General features: G+C 37.3%; 2 protein-coding genes across 3 annotated transcripts; both read left to right on the top strand.

The window, feature by feature from the left end:
- The first annotated feature begins 2,558 nt into the window (after positions 1-2,558).
- On the top strand, positions 2,559-11,189 carry atp6v1c1b (ATPase H+ transporting V1 subunit C1b). 2 transcript variants are annotated; one of them, XM_027133901.2, is made up of 14 exons: positions 2,559-2,738; positions 3,603-3,644; positions 3,795-3,961; positions 4,281-4,348; positions 4,434-4,519; positions 4,962-5,056; positions 6,527-6,618; positions 7,654-7,752; positions 8,328-8,396; positions 9,477-9,569; positions 9,777-9,870; positions 10,045-10,142; positions 10,239-10,362; positions 10,448-11,189. In XM_027133901.2, the coding sequence occupies exons 3-14, from the start codon at positions 3,830-3,832 to the stop codon at positions 10,541-10,543; spliced, it is 1,146 nt and encodes a 381-aa protein (XP_026989702.2). In that variant the 5' UTR covers positions 2,559-2,738; positions 3,603-3,644; positions 3,795-3,829; the 3' UTR covers positions 10,544-11,189. The 2 variants fall into 2 exon arrangements, with proteins under 2 accessions (XP_026989702.2, XP_047672651.1); XM_047816695.1 differs by lacking the exon at positions 3,603-3,644.
- Positions 11,190-12,138: 949 nt separating this feature from the next.
- Positions 12,139-16,041, top strand: si:ch211-215i13.3 (brain and acute leukemia cytoplasmic protein). The gene is made up of 3 exons (XM_047815696.1): positions 12,139-12,508; positions 14,337-14,454; positions 14,819-16,041. Exons 1-3 carry the CDS (start codon positions 12,388-12,390, stop codon positions 14,868-14,870), a joined length of 291 nt encoding a protein of 96 aa, XP_047671652.1. The 5' UTR covers positions 12,139-12,387; the 3' UTR covers positions 14,871-16,041.
- The last annotated feature ends 1,550 nt before the right edge of the window (positions 16,042-17,591 follow it).

The following is a 17,591-nucleotide window of genomic DNA, read 5'->3' as shown; positions in this document are numbered from 1 at the left end:
TAAGATTTCTTGGTAAACGAGAGCAGTGACCAGCAGATGGCATTGCACCCCAAATCATCACAGACTGTGGAAATTTATCACTGAACTTCAAGCAACTTGGGCTATGAGCTTCTCCAGCCTTCCTAAAGACTCTAGGACCTTGGTTTCCAAATGTAATACAAAACTTTCTCTCATCTGAAAAGAGGACTTTGGACCACTGGGCAACAGTCCAGTTCTTCTTCTCCTAAGACACTTCTGACATTGTCGGTGGTTCAGGAGTGGCTTAACAAGAAGAATACGACAACTATAGCCAAATTCCTTGACACGTCTGTGTGTAGAGGCTCTTGATGCCTTGACTCCAGCCTCAGTCCATCCCTTGTGAAGTTCACCCAAATTCTTGAATCGATTTTGCTTAACAAGCCCCTCAAGGCAAAACAAAACAAAACAAATAAAAATCCTCCATACCGATAGGTGGCGACATTGTACAAGCTGGACTAACGCTTAAATTATGTGAATTTAACAGAAAATTATTTAACAAATTTATTTAAAAAATGCTTTTTATTGTATATTTAGACCTTTGGCATTTTGCACAATATTTTAATTCACTGTAAATGTAGTGCACACTGAAACAGGTAGTGAACAATGCAGAGGATAGGTGTGTTCACTTTGACATATAGTCGGTGAGTTTTTCTTTCCTTCCTTCTTTCCTTCTTTCCTTCTTTCTTTCTTTCTTTCTTTCTTTCTCACTTATCCATGAAACACATCACTGTTCTTTTAGGTTTTTAAAAGATATTTTAGAATGTATTCATATAGTATGTGACATTTGTGTTTGTGTAAACACATCTATATACTATGTTGGATACTTATTATTAGGGGTCAAGGCCCGAAGGGGCGTAGACACCTATTGTTATTGTCAGTTTTCTTCTTCTTCTTCTTCTTCTTCTTCTTCTTCTTCTTCTTCTTCTTCTTATTATTATTATTATTATTATTATTATTATTCCTCTTTTTCCATTGAAGTCAATGGCAGCCCATAGAACCGTATGTAGGAAAGTTATGTAATTTGGCACACATGTAGAGGCCAGTCTTAGAAGTTACTCTAGCAACTTTGGTGTGTCTAGCTTAAGCCCTCTAGCGCCACCAACAGTCCAAACATCCAATTATGTTCATGTTCATAACTGCTGACTCGTAAGGCCTTGAGACACAGTTCTTGCATATTTAGGATCCTTTGCTCATGCCGAATCGAATGCACTATCGAATGCATGAATACCTTTCCGCCATTTTGAATTTTCCGTAATACCTTCTTTGTCAAACTCCTCCTAGACCGTTTGTCCGATTTGCATGTCCTATGGTATCGAGCCTCTAGAGACACCCTAGACAAAAAGTTTTCAAAAGCTTTTTGATAGACCAATGCCTTCTCTTATACCGTGGCAACATACATGGCGGCGAGCACGCCAAAACAGACGTGAGGCCGTATCTTCGCAAAACTTATGCGTGTCGACACGAAACTTGGTATATGTCATTATAGTCATGACCCAAGGGTGCAAGCAACGTTTCGTGACAGCGCCACCTAGTGGCCACGAGATTTGAAAAACAGCTATTTTTGCTTATAACTACTGCAAACTTTAGTCTAAAATCATGAAGTAGATGTTTTTAGACTCCTTGAGGCATGCTGAGTCAAAGGATACCAAATGGTTTTCGGTTGGCCATTTTGTGTGATGGCGAGCATGCCAAAACCGATGTGAGGCCGTATCTTTGCAAAATTTATGCGTGTTGACACGAAACTTTGTATATTTCATTATAGTCAGGACCTGAGGGTGCATGCAACGTTTTGTGACAGCGCCACCTATTGGACACGAGATTTTAAAATCACCTATTTTCGCTTAGAACTACTGCAAACGTTAGTCTAAAATCATGAAGAAGGTGTTGTTAGACTCCTTGAAGCATGCTGAGTCAAACGATACCAAACCGTCGCAACATACATGGCGGCGAGCACGCCAAAACAGACATGAGGCTGTATGTTTGCAAAACTTATGCATGTCGACACGAAACTTGGTATATGCCATTATAGTCATGACCTGAGGGTGCATGCAACGTTTCGTGACAGCGCCACCTAGTGACGACGAGATTTTAAAAACCATGCCATATCGCTACGAAACTTGGTATGGTTCATCAGCGACATGTTCTGAGCACATGTGATCGGCTTGACCCGGAATGGCTGCTTGCAGCTATATTTATTATTAGAATAGTTATACTACTACTACTACTACTACTACTACTACTACTACTAATAACAATAATAAATATAACAACAACAACAACAACAATAATAATAATAAAATAACAATAATAATTATTATTTTTATTATTATTATACTACTACTACTACTACTACTAAATCTAATAACAATAATAATAATAATAACAACAGCAATAATAATAAATATAATAACAATAATAATAAATATACTACTACTACTACTACTACTACTACTACTACTAATAATAATAATAATAATAATAATAATAATACCAAATAATAAAGACTAGTATTTCTGCGCAGCACTTTACAATAGTGAACACACCTCCAGAGATCAGCTGACTATGACTCCAGCTGCTTGAGAAAGAAGCTACTCTGTGAAATCAAACCTTATGAACGGCACAAGCTGTTTATTTTAACTATCAAACGTATCAAATCATTAGTATTGTTTTTGTTTATTAACATAACGCAGCATGCTGTATTAAAGTGACGCCTGTAACCGGTATGTACGCCGACAGAAATTCCAGCACTTACATGTATGCAGTTAAAGGGATGACTGAGAAGGGTTTGGTTTACTAATATTTCTTTATACCTCCACCTGAATGTGTATGTGTGTACTGTAACACTTGGGAATTTGGTTGAATATTCTTTTCTGTTTAGGAGTAAATGAGAGTAGAGTTTGCACACAGCAGGAAACTCGTGACTGGTGTTTGAGGAATGAAATGAGGAACTGTGAGAAACATACAGGCAGAATTATTCACTTTAAGTCCTACAACTAAAACTGGGACCAAGGAGTGTAAAAAGCACCATCATCCATTCACTGCATCCTTCTCTAGAGACGTTTAAAACCATTGAATTACATAAGATCTGTGTCATCTCCTTGATTTTTCTCTTTTTTTTCACCATCTTATGAAGGGTTTGATTATAAGTTGTAATTTATATGGAAATGAAACACACTAAAACAACAACAAAAACAACAACTGTGTGATCTACCACTTGGAAGATTATTTTCCAAGAACAACACACGTTTTATTGCTTTTATAACACATCCGTGTGTCAACGCTTCTGATTTATTAATGAACATCTTATAATAGTTTCTGCTTATATTTACTGTTAATATCTAGGAACAAATTAGATCCTGCTATTAGTTAACAGCTATTAATGTAATTGCTTCACCATCCTCACCTCTCTCTCTCTCTCTCTCTCTCTCTCTCTCTCTCTCTCTCTCTCTCTCTCTCTCTCTCTCTCCCACACACACACAAACACACAAACACAAAAATAAAGTCACAGTTTTGTGCAAAATCAGGAGACACCTTCCATAAAAGTTGAATAAACATCAAACCTTTACCTTTTTTTTTATTATTAGGTTTGGATTCTGTGAAGATTCTGTGAAGTAAATGTTAATACGGTGAGAGCCAAATCAATCTTCTGTCCAATCGACAGTGCCGTTATAGAAAGGTTTAAATGTGGTGTGATAACTTAGACGAAAGCTATAAGCCGGATTCATGCAGTTCTGCTTTGCTTCTACAAAATATATTCTACGTATGTGCATTTGAAGGTCCAGTGGATTGATGTACTGTCTGAAGTAGAGCTATGGCAGAGTTCTGGTTGATATCTGCTCCCGGTGAGAAGACATGTCAGCAGACGTGGGACAGGATGAATGCGGCCACCAGTCATGCAAACAATTTGTCCACCAACAGCAAGTTCATTATTCCAGACCTTAAGGTGCATTGATCTTGGTTTTATCTTTTCATGTTTCAAATATTTTAAGGGTGGGCATGCTTTTGCCATGTATCGGAGGTTTCCTCTGCGTAATCTGGTTTCCTCCTCCTGTCCAAAGACATGCATTGTAGGTTGTTTGGCGTGTCTAAATTGTCTGTAGTCTGTGAGTATGTGTAAATGTACCCTGCGATGTGTTGGCACTTCATCCAGGGTGTTCCCCACCTTGGGGGCATGAGTCCCCAGGGATAGACTACGGGTAAGATGGATAGAGTGCTGAAGCTTAAACTCAGCAATGTTGAGAAACTTTTGTTTTTTGATTCAGGTGGGAACACTGGATGTGCTTGTCGGTCTGTCTGACGAGCTCACCAAACTGGACTCATTTGTGGAAAGGTTTGACTTTTATTTACAGCAACCAAAAGAGGCATACACATGATAACACATTAAGACAACATGATTGTTATTTTTATTCACTTAGTGTGGTGAAGAAAGTAGCCCACTACATGGCTGATGTTTTAGAAGACAGCAGAGACAAAGTCATGGAAAATCTTTTAGCCAGCGGTGGTAAGTGTGGGTACTGTAACTGGGGTCTTGAATTCTGTCAGATACTGTTCTGTTTTTTTTTTTCTTTTTCTTTTTATGAACCTATGAAGGGCCAAGAAATCCAAGATAATATATATATATAGTATATTTATAACTTTTTCTCTGAAAGTACAATTGGACGGTTTCGGGGAAAAGTTTGCCAAACAGAAACTTCATGCATTATTAGCTAATAAAATTTGTTATACCAAATTTGTTATAATATGTTATATTAAAGTTCTTTTAAAGGTATATTAGGGGTTACAAAGAGTAATTGATTAATACGTTTGCTGGTGTGAGGTTTATTGAACAGATAGTGATGCACTAGTCAACTTTTTTTTTAGTTAAGCTCAGTAGTAGAGTAATAAAAAGAAATATTCTTACGACCCCTTTTCTATAAACACTAAGTGATTTTATTTTGACGCAGTTGATTTGGTGACTTACCTCACAAGGTTCCAGTGGGATATGGCCAAGTATCCGATCAAACAGTCCCTGAAGAATATCTCGGAAATCATCTCAAAAGTGAGGTCATAAGTATTTTATCTGAAAGTAATTACTAAAATTATAATGTGATGTATGTGTGTTTATGTGACAGCTTGACATTTATGGAGCCTGATATAAACATATATATTCGTAAATTGTTAAACAATTCATTTTGACCTACTGCACTTTTATATACCAGTTATGTTTAAATGTCATGTTTAAATCATGCTTATTATTTTAGCTACAGTTGTTTCATGTTAAAGTCATTACATAAAGAAATATTAAATATGAAAAGAATAAAACAATAAAATCCACAAGAGACATAAGACAATTTAGGAATGTTCTGTATAAAAGGATGGTTTCAGGCAGAGAACAGTCGCTTTCGTTTGCTGCTGATCTGTGGCATCTTTTCTTTATTCTGTGTAGCACATTATTAGAGTCAGCACTCAGTGTCCGATAAGCGACTGATCGGGTTTGTCTCAAACTGCAACGTGTCGTATAATCCCTCACGTACCAGCATCAGGCTTGTTGTCACAACCGCATGCTTTCCTATTTTTCAAAACCTTCATTGGTTTATTGTCATTTCAACCATATATATATAGCTGATGCTATATCAGTGCATTCTGGACAAAAGTCACTTTAATTAAAAAACTAAAAAATAATTCCATGCCTGATTTGCTTGCTATCCATGATCATCTCAATACAGAAAATCATTTCCTTTCTATATTTTCCTGTAAAACCATTTTTCACCATCTATCCGACTTCCAATTCCATTTCACATCTTATTCACCTTTTCTGTAATTTGGCTCCATAGTGTGGCCTTTTTTTTTAAATGTTTTGTTATGCTGTTAAATAATACAGTAACTACTTTATTTTATTGGTATAAATTTAAGTCAAAATAACAATGATTTTTACCTCTCAATTCTTTTATGGAATAATGTGGGTGTCGCCAAATAAACACACAAGAATGAACATCATCAGTTTTTCGTACTTAAACTTTTGTGAATCTGGAATTTTTAGGTCAGCTTGACTTCCATTTACATTTGCACACCATTTATTAAAAGATAAATCAGGCTCAGTGTAATAGATTTAAGAGAGAATGGATTTTTTTTTCAGTTTAACAACATAAGACAAGTAAGTAATCAGAAACTGGACTAACTTGTCTTTCTACAAAGCAGTATAACAATAGAAGAAGAAGACTTTATTTTGAAACTTTCTTTATTCACAAATTTTCCAGACAGATTTCTTTATTGACTGTTTTCTGTCCATTTTCTCTGTTCACCTTTCTCTTCTGAACGACTCACATCATGTGAGAGCTCGACAGACAGACAGACAGACAGACAGACAGAGACTCTCTCACACACACACACACGCACACACACACACACACACACACACACACACGCACACACACGGCCTCTGTCCGAGCGATACCCCTCTCAACAAGAACAAACATTGTGTGGTTTTTATCATTAAGATAGCACTTTTCTGTAACGTTTTCTTTTACAGCAAGTGACTCAAATAGATAACGACCTGAAAGCCAGAGCTTCAGCATACAACAGTATAAAAGGCAACCTGCAGAACCTGGAGAGAAAGAATGTGTAAGTTTAACGTTTTAACCTTTTGTAGAAATATCAGAAATGTTTACAGCTGATAAATTGTGTTACGTCAGCTTTACGACATAAAGCTTTTTGGGTCATGTCATGATTGGTACCGTTAGTGTCCAACTTAAAGTAGTAGTGAAGGGAAAATGTTTCATTATATGTTATGAAAAATTCACTCTGTCCTTTGAGCACATTTACTATGATGAAAAGTGTTTACATTTCATTTCAAGATCATTGAACAAATGTTGGCATGGTGAATTAGTGGTTGGCATGGTGACTTATTGGTTGGCATGGTGACTTAGTGGTTGGCATGGCGACTTAGTGGTTGGCATGGTGACTTAGTGGTTGGCACATTTGCACATTTTAGGGGTTAAGGGTTCAATTCCTGTCTTTGCCTCGTGTATGGGTAGTTTGTTTGTTCTCCCTATGCTTCATGGGTTTCCTCCCCAGTCCAAATACACGTTATAGGATGATTGGCATCTCTGAATTGTGTATATGAGCGTGTTCTGTAAAGGGACGCCCTGTTCAAGATTTCCCCACCTTGTGCCCTGTCTCCTGGGATAGACTCCAGTTTCCCAGTGAGCCTCTGTTGGGTAAGCACTACAGAATTTGGTTGGATGGAAAGATGGGTGGATGGGAAGAAGAATAGAACAATAATATTATATCTTTTATAGTCAGTAATATTGACTGATGAGGTTTAAAAGTACAACACTGTTACCCAAATAATTAAACATAGCTAGCTTTCCAGTAAGGTTGCTCTGTGCCCGGGAATCGAACCCACCAACGAGAGCGCAGAATCTAGCCCCTGGACCAGCAGAAGGCTTTTTCTGTATTATCTAATATAATGCAAAAAAGAAAAAAAAAATCAAGTCACAAAGAAACAATTGAATGATGAATTAACACATGAATGCATGTTAACAAACAAACAAACAAACAAACTTTTTAGGAGTTACACTTGTGTGGAATCTCTTTATTATAATACTTTCATTTCCCTCTATTTGGCCATTATGAGTAATGTTTTATTTTCACTAGGGGGAGTCTATTGACAAGGAGTTTAGCTGACCTCGTGAAGAAAGAGGATTTCGTGCTGGACTCTGAATATCTCACTACTCTGATTGTAGTTGTTCCGAAGTAAGTTTTATGGCTTGAAATGTTCTAATTTTTTGTAGCTCGGCTGTTGACACCTTGACTAAGCAATACTATATACCGAATACTAGTGTTTAAAAGACAGAGAGCAGATATTGAGAAGTAGGTTCTGTTTGGAACAGCGTGCATAGATACATAGGCTCAGGAAAAAGGAAGGCAAACATTATGAACACAGAGAAATAATGGTTTTCTAAAATCAACACGCCGAGCCGAAGCTGACAGATGGGGCAATTATGGTACTGATAACGGTTACGTACATTAGTTGAACTAGTTAGTAGAACATTAGTTGCTCGACAGCCGTTTCTCAGTTACATCTGATGTGTTTAAAGTGCATTTTGGGAATTATACTCTGTCTGCCTTTACAGTCTTTATATACTCTGGTAAACTACATGACATTTGTTTTATTTTCGATTGAAAATGAATAACCACAATGCTCACGAGCAAGCAAGAACGCAAACATGTCGATATAGATATTAGTAATGTAATGTATAGGGATTGTTAAATGTTCTATACAGCGGTTATATGCCTGATATAAAATTGTTAAATATTCACTCACACAGAACAGGTTATGCTGACTGGGAGAAGTCGTATGAAACCCTCTCTGAAATGGTGGTCCCACGATCTTCAAAGTGAGTAATATCGGTGGATGAACGTTCTGTCATTTGTTCCCTTTTACTGTCCCTGCTGAAATTTGTTCCTCAGGTTTAGAAATAAAAATATATTTTAGATTATGTAGGTTGAATATGGATTAAACAGGCAGTCGATGACATCCGGATGGGTATCTACTGTAGTTTACTCAGTGACAGTATTTTGGAGCAAAACTCAAGGCAACACATCAAAAAAAAATCCTAAATGATTTCAATAAGAACCTTGAGCAGGATTCATGGGACAAGACCTAAATATCGTGTAGCACCACTTCTATAGGGACATTTGGGTTCCTGTTTAGGTCTATATGTCCTTTGTTTTATTGCCATTATTTCATAATACTATAATTTTAAAAAATGATGCTTTTGCATTGTGCTCTCATCCCTACATCTTTCAGTAATGAACAGCAAATCCATTTTGGTGCATGTTAGTAAAGGACGATGTAATATTGTTTTATTGTGGAAATAAAATCTGATAAACAGAGCATTCAGACTTTATTGGCTTGGGAAACTGCACTTGAAATTAAACTAGATATTTTCAAAACTCATGCGTACTTTCTACATCCGTCACTTAGAAACAGATAAGCTGACCTGGGGTGATTTATGGAACTGATGTCTATGGAAACCAATTAAACTCCTCCTTGTTTGTGGTCATGGTGACAAACACAAGAAACTTAGTCCTTTGCTCTCTCTTTTACACACACACACACACACACACACACACACACACACACACACACACACACACACACACACACACACACCTTTTATCTACCCTGTGGTTTGGAAAACTGAAAATAGATTGTTTTTTAAAGCAGAGATTTGAAAGGATTTCAAAGATTTATAGGATGACATCAGGTTTATAAATTCAGCCAGTAACAGAACAGGTGACTAATGATGATCAACCTTAAAGAATGCAACATTATGAGAACACAATGTTGCATTCATTAAGTTTTCTCATCATTAGTCACCTGTTCTGTTACTGGCTGAATTTATAAACCTGATGTCATTCTTTCAAATCTTTGCCTAAAGTCTCAAAGTTTCATCCCTTTCCTTCTCTCATAGATTGCTTTTTGAAGACCAGGACAGTGGGCTCTTCAGTGTCACCCTCTTTCAAAAGGCGATAGATGACTTCAGACTCAAGGCCAGGGAAAATAAGTGAGTATTTCTCTTAAGATATAAATTAGTATTCGTTTAAATGCTCAGCGAGTTAATGATCCGGCTGATTTGTTGATTTGAAGCCGATACCGAATTCCATGACTTCAGCTTGCATTCATGCTCAAAGCATTTGAGGTGGAAAGATTGTCATGATTGATTCGAAAACATATGACTGACAAACGATCTTTTACTCATTCTTTATACCAGGTTCATTGTGCGTGACTTCCAGTACAACGAAGTTGAGCTGAAGGCTGACAAAGAGGAGATGACACGGCTCTCCACAGACAAGAAGAAACAGTTTGTATGACTGCGTACCACTCGTTACTACACTAATCGTTTCTGTATGAGTGTGTTCCTAAAAACGGATGGCAAATTAGTGGAAAAAAAACATAGTGTGTTAGAAAGCCACCAAAAACAGCGTGCACACGTGAGTGTGCCGTGGAAAAGGAATAAACCTACCATTGTCTTTCCACAGGGTCCGCTGGTACGATGGCTGAAGGTGAATTTTAGTGAAGCATTCATCGCTTGGATACACATCAAGGCTCTCCGGGTTTTTACTGAATCAGTTTTGAGGTATAGTGATGATGTTCTGTTGGTTTGTTTATTAATTCATCACGTTTTGGTGAATACAAAATTCAATACTCTTTAATTTTGTCCTCTTGTCTATAGGTATGGATTGCCAGTGAATTTTCAGGCTATGCTTCTGCAGCCCAATAAGAAAAACACAAAAAAGCTGCAAGAGGTCCTCCATGAGCTTTACAAGCATCTGGACAGCAGTGCCTCTATTATTGATGTGAGTTAGGACTGATTGGAACTTTTATTTAATGGTAAAAAAATATATATATATTTTAAACTAAGAAAATATCTCCATTCTTTAGGCCTCCATGGATATACCTGGTCTGAACCTGAGCCAACAGGAATATTACCCCTACGTATATTACAAGATTGACTGCAGATTTCTTGATTTAAAATAAAACTACATCATGTTTGACACCGCTGAGAATTTCAGCTTCAAGGGAATGATTCAGAAATTTTGAGCTTTTTTTTTTTCCCCCCCATATTTACTCATTAGAGGTCGGTGCTATTCACTTTTATGTAAGTCAGTCATTTTTGAAACCATAATTCAGACATTTAAACTCTTTTTTTTAAAATTATTTAATTTGAAACAAATTTGGAAATAATTAAATGGACCCAAACCCCTCATTAAGGTTTTGGAAATGGACTCAACTGTAGTAAAAGTCCAATTTACTACAAACTTTAGTTCTTTTGGCTTAAAAATTCTAAACCATTCCTTTAATTTCTGAATCATATTTTCTCTTTGTTACCTTTCTCCTACCCAGTGTAAATGTTAATAATTAAATCCAGAGATTTGGTCGTTTTCTTGCTTGTGTAGTGATTTATAATTGGTTTATATACGTTTATACACTGGAAAAATATTCCCTTTAACGCTGCTGTTCATGGTATCACCATTTGGGATTTTTGCTACAAAAGTATGTTTATAGATTCTGTAATTGTGGTTTTGTCATTATGAGGCTATATTTGTAATTTTTGAGATTTGCCACTTAAAGAAAATTTTCTTAATGTGCTTTAATAAAACATCAATAAATGTTTGTAAATCTATTTTTTGTTCTTCTTTACATGGCAGGTGTACAGGGGTGTTGTTCCTGTAGTTCAGGGGCTTCATGTGTTGAAATATGTGTTGTGGGCATGTGTTGTAGGCTGATTGACATCTCTAAATAGGTTTGTGTGTGTGTGTGTGTGTGTGTGTGTGTGTGTGTGTGTGTGTGTGTGTGTGTGTGTGTGTGTGTGTGTGTGTGTGTGAGAGAGAGAGAGAGAGAGAGAGAGAGAGAGAGGGAGAGATATTGTGCCTTGTGATGAATTGGCACTCTATACAAGGTCTCCTTAGGTAGTCTCCAGGTTCCCCGAACTAATGGATAAAAGAGCTACACATTAGAAATTATTTTATTTAAGAAAAATGCAGAGATAAACAAACTTTAGGAACAAAAGTAATTCAGCTTTTTGTCATTGTGATTGTTGTCATTGTGAATGTCTTGTATTTTTTAAGAGAAGCATGTGCAGAAGCATATTATTTTGTTCAAGTTTTGGAATTCACAGCCATTAATAATAATAATAATAATAATAATAATAATAATAATAATAATAATATTGGGGTCCAACTGAGGGAGATTGTGGAATTTATTTTGAATTTAAAGGGGTTCCTGCCTATTTAAATATGCAATATTTGTGCTTGTTAGAGAGAGAGGGATGGAGAAATGAGAGAAAGATGGAAAGGAGAGATGAAGAGAAAGGGAAAGAAGAGATAGAGCTGAAGAGAGAGAGAGAGAGAGAGAGAGAGAGAGAAAGGAGAGATGAGAAAGGGAAAGAATAGAAAGAGGGAAAGAAGAGAGGGAGAGAGAGTGGAATAGAAATAGGGAAAGAAGAGAGAGAAAGAAAGAGTACGGATTTAAAAGAAACCCGGCATCAGGAGTGGTATTCATGATGTTCGTGCTGGTGCTGATGCGCATCTTCTACGCATCCCGCCCTCCATATGACGTAAGCCAAGGTAGATAAAAAGTCAAGTTTGCCAAAGCTGTGCTGTGCTCAGTGCCAGCGTTCAGCAGCTTTCCTTTGTGCATTCAGCGTGCATGTGTGTTTATAGGACAGCGTGTATATAGACAGCGTGACAGGGCTGAAAAACATCACGCAGATCTGGCAACCTTGTGCCCGGTGTGGAGAAAACCGCTGGAGCGGCGACATCAAACGACACTGATTTTGTTTGATCTTTGATCTTCTTTTTTTCTGGTTGTCCGTTTTGTTCATGGGTTGCGGTGGAAGCCGGAGCGATGCCATCGAGCCCAGACGCCATGAGAGCTGGACCAGAGAGACCGAGTCGACGTGGCTCACCAGTACAGACGCCGAGGGTCCTAACAACAGCATCAGTAAGAATCTGACACACACACCCACACACACACACAACTGCGATCTGTAGGCAACGTGATGACGTCAGGGCGCTTTGCGTTGCCATCTTGTAAGGAACACACAGCATATTTTTATTTACATCACCTTCATTAGACAGTTTCCACAATAGAAACACCTGTACACCGGCTGCTCATTTATGCAATCAGACAATCAGCCAATCACAATGCAGAGGTTAAGTGTTTATATAAGAGGGATGTGCTAGACTAGTGGTTAAGGTGTTGGACTACTGACCAGAAGGTCATGAGTTCGAATCCCAAGCTATGCAATACAACACTATAGAGTTTACACAGAATGGTGTGGAAAAACAACGACACGGTGGCTTAGTGGTTAGCACGTACACCTTGGGGGTTTCCTCCGGGTACTCTGGTTTCCTCCCGCGGTCCATAGACATGCATGGTAGGTTGATTGGCATCTCTGGAAAATTGTCCGTAGTGTGTGAGTGAATGAGAGTGTGTGTGTGCCCTGCGATGGGTTGGCACTCTATCCAGGGTGAATCCTGCCTTGATGCCCGATGACACCTGAGATAGGCACAGGCTCCCTGTGACCTGAGGTAGTTCTGTGGTGTAGGATCTTCTCCAAATACACACACCAGACACAGTGTTTCTGAACAATTGCATACAGCTCGCGTTAAAGTGAACGTTCTGGTTTTATTCGTTGTATCAAATGTTCTAAAGTAAGTAAAAACTGTTAGCACGTATAAATGCAAGCATTCGGTTAAACATGTCTGACTTGACTCGATGAGGATGTGCGTGCATTAAATGTTACGTTAGCTAAATTATCCAGGCGTAACTCATTAAAAATGGTTTGCTTTTAGATGTAACCTATATTCTCATCTATTTCCCTGGCAACATGTTTCAATTTCGAGTTAGAACAGTACGAATCTCTGGGACAAAGAGCCCATCGGTGGTTTCTTTCAAAATAAACCATTTAAGACTCCATCTGAAGTAATCGCATGAGGTAATTTCAGGAGAGAACAGACTGACAAATGACTACCACCGGTGTTTTCATTTCAAGGTCCCCTGCGGAGCCTTATGCACTTTAGATGGCACTAGAGCAGTGTTTCCATTGTGAATTAGGAAAATGGACAAGGATGTTATGAGGCTTGACTTGATTTTCACACGTGCTACTAATGTTCAGGATACGTCACACGTAAGCTTTATTTTCTTCCACACGAGACCTATTCAGATAAGTGAATCTTATTCTTATTCATCTAGTCTATTTGCAACATAAAAGTGCATTGGAGGGGGGAATATAAGATGCAGGGGGAGAGCAATTAAAGCTAGCTACTATTGGTTAATAGCCATAATTTGTGACTTATGTTATGAGGTAAATGCCTTGCATACGTATTGACCCTATTTTGTAGTGTTCCGATTGCTGAAATTAATGCAAAATCAAGCAAACTTCATGATGTTCGATGGAGCAATATTACAAAATTGCCATAGATTGTTTGCAGATCTGAGTTGAGATGCATCCTGTGATGTCATCACAACATGCATTCAGCCAAAGCTCCTTTCTATTCACGTGTATCGAACACGAGTACAGCTTAACACAGCGTCCGTTTTATATTTGTATCGATGCGTACGAATAAACGGCTCCTGTTTTAACGCTGGAATGATGTACTCACTAAGAGGAATCCTGTGCAATTTCATTTCTATATCTATTTTTAGATGATACTGAATTTAAGAACGGTTCTAAATAAATGAATTTCATATCTAGTTTTACATTTATCATAACAGAGTGTCACAAAAATCAATTCTGGTGTTTTTTCTTGCTTTCTTTTACCCCTAGGTAAAGGTGTGGAAGCACGATCTTCTCTGTCTTCTAAAGACAAAAGAATGGTTAACACAGGGATACAGTGTGGAAAACCACCCTTAACCTCTAGCACATGTACAAATCATCAGAGAAGGTTGGTTTTTACTCGAGTGACTTCATTGTTTGACTTTATAATTTCAGAGACATGAGTCAGCAGAAGGGATTTTGTAGATGTAAGAGTTATATGTATAGCAGTTTCTGTTTGGTGTGGCTGGAACATAACCAGAATGAATTTTAGTGTGTAGTTTTTCAATATAATATAATAGTCACTTTCATTATTCAAATTTCTCCAAGGCCAACCTACATATAATGTACAAGCTTTGAAAGACAAAATACATAACCTACTGTATGTACCACAGCATGAATGTGTTCTAGGAACATAATGAACAGAGAAGCAGAAGCATGCAGAGCTTTCTCTTCATTTTCCAGCGATTATACAGTATCTTGTTCTTTTACAGCCAGCAAACGAAGCTGGAGAGCGTCCAAGAAAGCGACTGTTCCCTCAAATGATGTTTCTCGAAGCAGTGACGCAGCCTCAGACCCAGCAAAGCCAAAATGGAGTTGAAGGAGTTCATTCATACATGAAAAGGAGAGTAACAAAGATTTTGGTCTGGTGATATGACTGTAATCAGGGGCTTGAGCAGGTTTCAGCAGTCAAGAGAAAGGACACATTAACATCCCCCAGCATACTCTCTGAAACAAATGGCTCTGTTATACTTTAATGCCTCCATCCTAAGGTTAAGCTGCAAGGAAAGAACCAATAGTATAGTCTAGGCCCATAAAAAGCCGATTCCAACTTGGCTAGTAATCATTTAGCAAAAAGTCTAGATGTATTTATTCCCATTTTTTGGGCCAACCGCTTTGCACATACTGTATAAGGACTGAACGCACTGTGAGCAGTGAAGGGCTTTTGTAATTTGTGCTGCGTATGTGTGTTTTTTTTCCCTTGTGTGAAAGAAATGAGTTACTTAACATGAATTATGTATTCATGAATCATGAATTACTTACTTACTTCCAACAAACTAAATCACAGTGACATTATCGGACATGTCAATAAGGTTACTATTGTAATGCTTCTTTATTTAATGAATATGAGTGGAATGATGGAACAGTCATGATGTTAACATTTAAGTTTCTTGTGGTATCAGGTAACAAACAACATTTAATGACATAAAAACTAATAACAGCATATGGAAATAAGTTTTTTTTTTGTTAATTAACAGAAAAGATGCAGCAAGGCAGAGCAAAACGTATCGTATTTCAGACATCATCATACCAGTATACCATCACACTCCCAGCTATAATTGTTAATTAAAATAGCTGCCTTTTATTAAGTATTCTTAATATATCTACAAATTAGTGTGTACTGTGTACGTTACTACGTTATTTAGTTTTATTTATTTTTTCTTAATTATAGGCCTTGTGTCTCTTAAATTGATGGACCTCAATATTACTGAATCATAAATCAGTGACATTCATATTCATATGTGCTTTCTCTTGGTTTGAAAATAATTCATTATATAAATGCTCGATTGGTAAAATCTACCCGATGACTAGGATACATGCACAGGCTCGTCTCTAATTAATATATTCAAACCACTTCAAATTACAGTGTGCTTTGCGCTTTTGTGTGATGTGTGAATTATAATGTTTACTTTCAAAATAAAGAATGAGATGGTGTGATTTCATGACTCCTATTAACACTTCCACTAGGTGGTGCTGGCAGAATATTTCACATTTCACTGAATCTAGAATTTTCTTACAGTGATTAGTTTAATGAAGAGAATAATAATACAACTACAATCTCTAATATTAATACACTGATCAGCCATAATATTAAAACCACTGACGGGTGAAGTGAATAACATTAAGATTATCCTGTTACAGTGTCATCTGACAAGAGTTAAGATATAGTGCAGCAAGTAAACAGGTAGATTTTGGTAGATTTTTAAGTGTTGAAAGCAGGAAAGTGTAAAGGAGCTGAGTGACTTTGACTTGAAGTGGAAACTACACTAGCTCTTCTTGTGGTGTGTTCCCAGTATGCAGTGTTTAGTACCTACTAAAAGTGGTTCACAAGTGGTGGAGTGCAAGCCTCAAAGGTCAGAGCTTTGTTTTTGGCAACACAAGGTCCACCTGCGCAATATTATGCAGGTGTTTTAATGTTATGGGTAATCTGTGTATATTACCTATAAAAGCTTCTGTTGCTGCTGTCAATTTCAAACGGAGTGTCCGTGTGTTGCTATGAAATTAATGTCAACAAAGGTCCTCCATTTGGCATATTCCAGAATTTTGCTTTGACTATTCACAAAAGTGATATCAGTGCAACATCTGTTAGTCCCTCAATAGTTTGCTTACAGCTAGTTTGAGCTGCATGTTTATGCAATAATTTATACCCACATCTGGAGATATTGTATAACATTTTATGCTTGCGCACTTATACATTTAGCACATCCTCCATTTTGAAGCTTTAGCACTGCATAAAGTGGCGTTGCTCATAACACCATCAAACTGATTGTAATTAAATACTAAACACAAGTGTTTTTTTTCATATTTTTTTCCTCTGAAAGCTCTAATATTGAGTATTAAAAGTATTGAAAATGGCACATCATACTTTTTTTTATCAATTTATTGTTAAGTTTAATGTTGTGGAACTTCCACAATAATTTTGTTCCTTTTATCACAAGATATAAATGTCTTCCCATATCAACAATTACATAAAACAATTATAAAACTTCATATTGTCATTCAACTTTTGCCTGTTCTTCTGTGGGAGATTATCTGTGGTGTGTGATTGTACCCTGTGATGGCTTGTTGGTTCCTAACATTCTGCTGTGACATTGGCTGGGTTTTTTTGCTTTTACAGCATTTAGCAGACCCTCTTATCCAGAGCAACTTACATTTATCTCATTTATACAGCTGAGCAATTGAGGGTTAAGGGACTTGCTCAGGGTGGCAGCCTGGTGGACTTGGGAATCAAACTCACAACCTTCTGATTGGTAGCCTAATGCCATAACCATTAGGCTACCAAACATTTAATCAGTCTTTCATCAATAACATTTACAGAATTTGGCAAAGACTGTTATCTAGAGCAATTTACATTTATTGGTCTGCTGAGCAATTGAGGGTTAAGCGCCTTGCCAGCCCTGGGATTTGAACTCACAAGGTGTAGTCCAACACCTTAACCAGTGAGCTACCACGTCCCCACATTTTTTGACATTTATGTACATTATA

Source organism: Tachysurus fulvidraco, chromosome 7 (genome assembly GCF_022655615.1).
Source record: "Tachysurus fulvidraco isolate hzauxx_2018 chromosome 7, HZAU_PFXX_2.0, whole genome shotgun sequence".
Classification (NCBI taxonomy): Eukaryota; Metazoa; Chordata; class Actinopteri; order Siluriformes; family Bagridae; genus Tachysurus; species Tachysurus fulvidraco.
This window is presented reverse-complemented; position numbering and strand designations above follow the sequence as displayed.

Coding starts and splice junctions, on each gene's coding strand:
- si:ch211-215i13.3 (XM_047815696.1), top strand. CDS start 12,388: ATGGGTTGCGGTGGAAGCCGGAGCGATGCCATCGAGCCCAGACGCCAT. Junction 12,509..14,336: donor GGGTCCTAACAACAGCATCA/GTAAGAATCTGA, acceptor TTTTACCCCTAG/GTAAAGGTGTGGAAGCACGA. Junction 14,455..14,818: donor TGTACAAATCATCAGAGAAG/GTTGGTTTTTAC, acceptor GTTCTTTTACAG/CCAGCAAACGAAGCTGGAGA.
- atp6v1c1b (XM_047816695.1), top strand. CDS start 3,830: ATGGCAGAGTTCTGGTTGATATCTGCTCCCGGTGAGAAGACATGTCAG. Junction 6,619..7,653: donor AACCTGGAGAGAAAGAATGT/GTAAGTTTAACG, acceptor TATTTTCACTAG/GGGGAGTCTATTGACAAGGA. Junction 9,871..10,044: donor CAGACAAGAAGAAACAGTTT/GTATGACTGCGT, acceptor GTCTTTCCACAG/GGTCCGCTGGTACGATGGCT.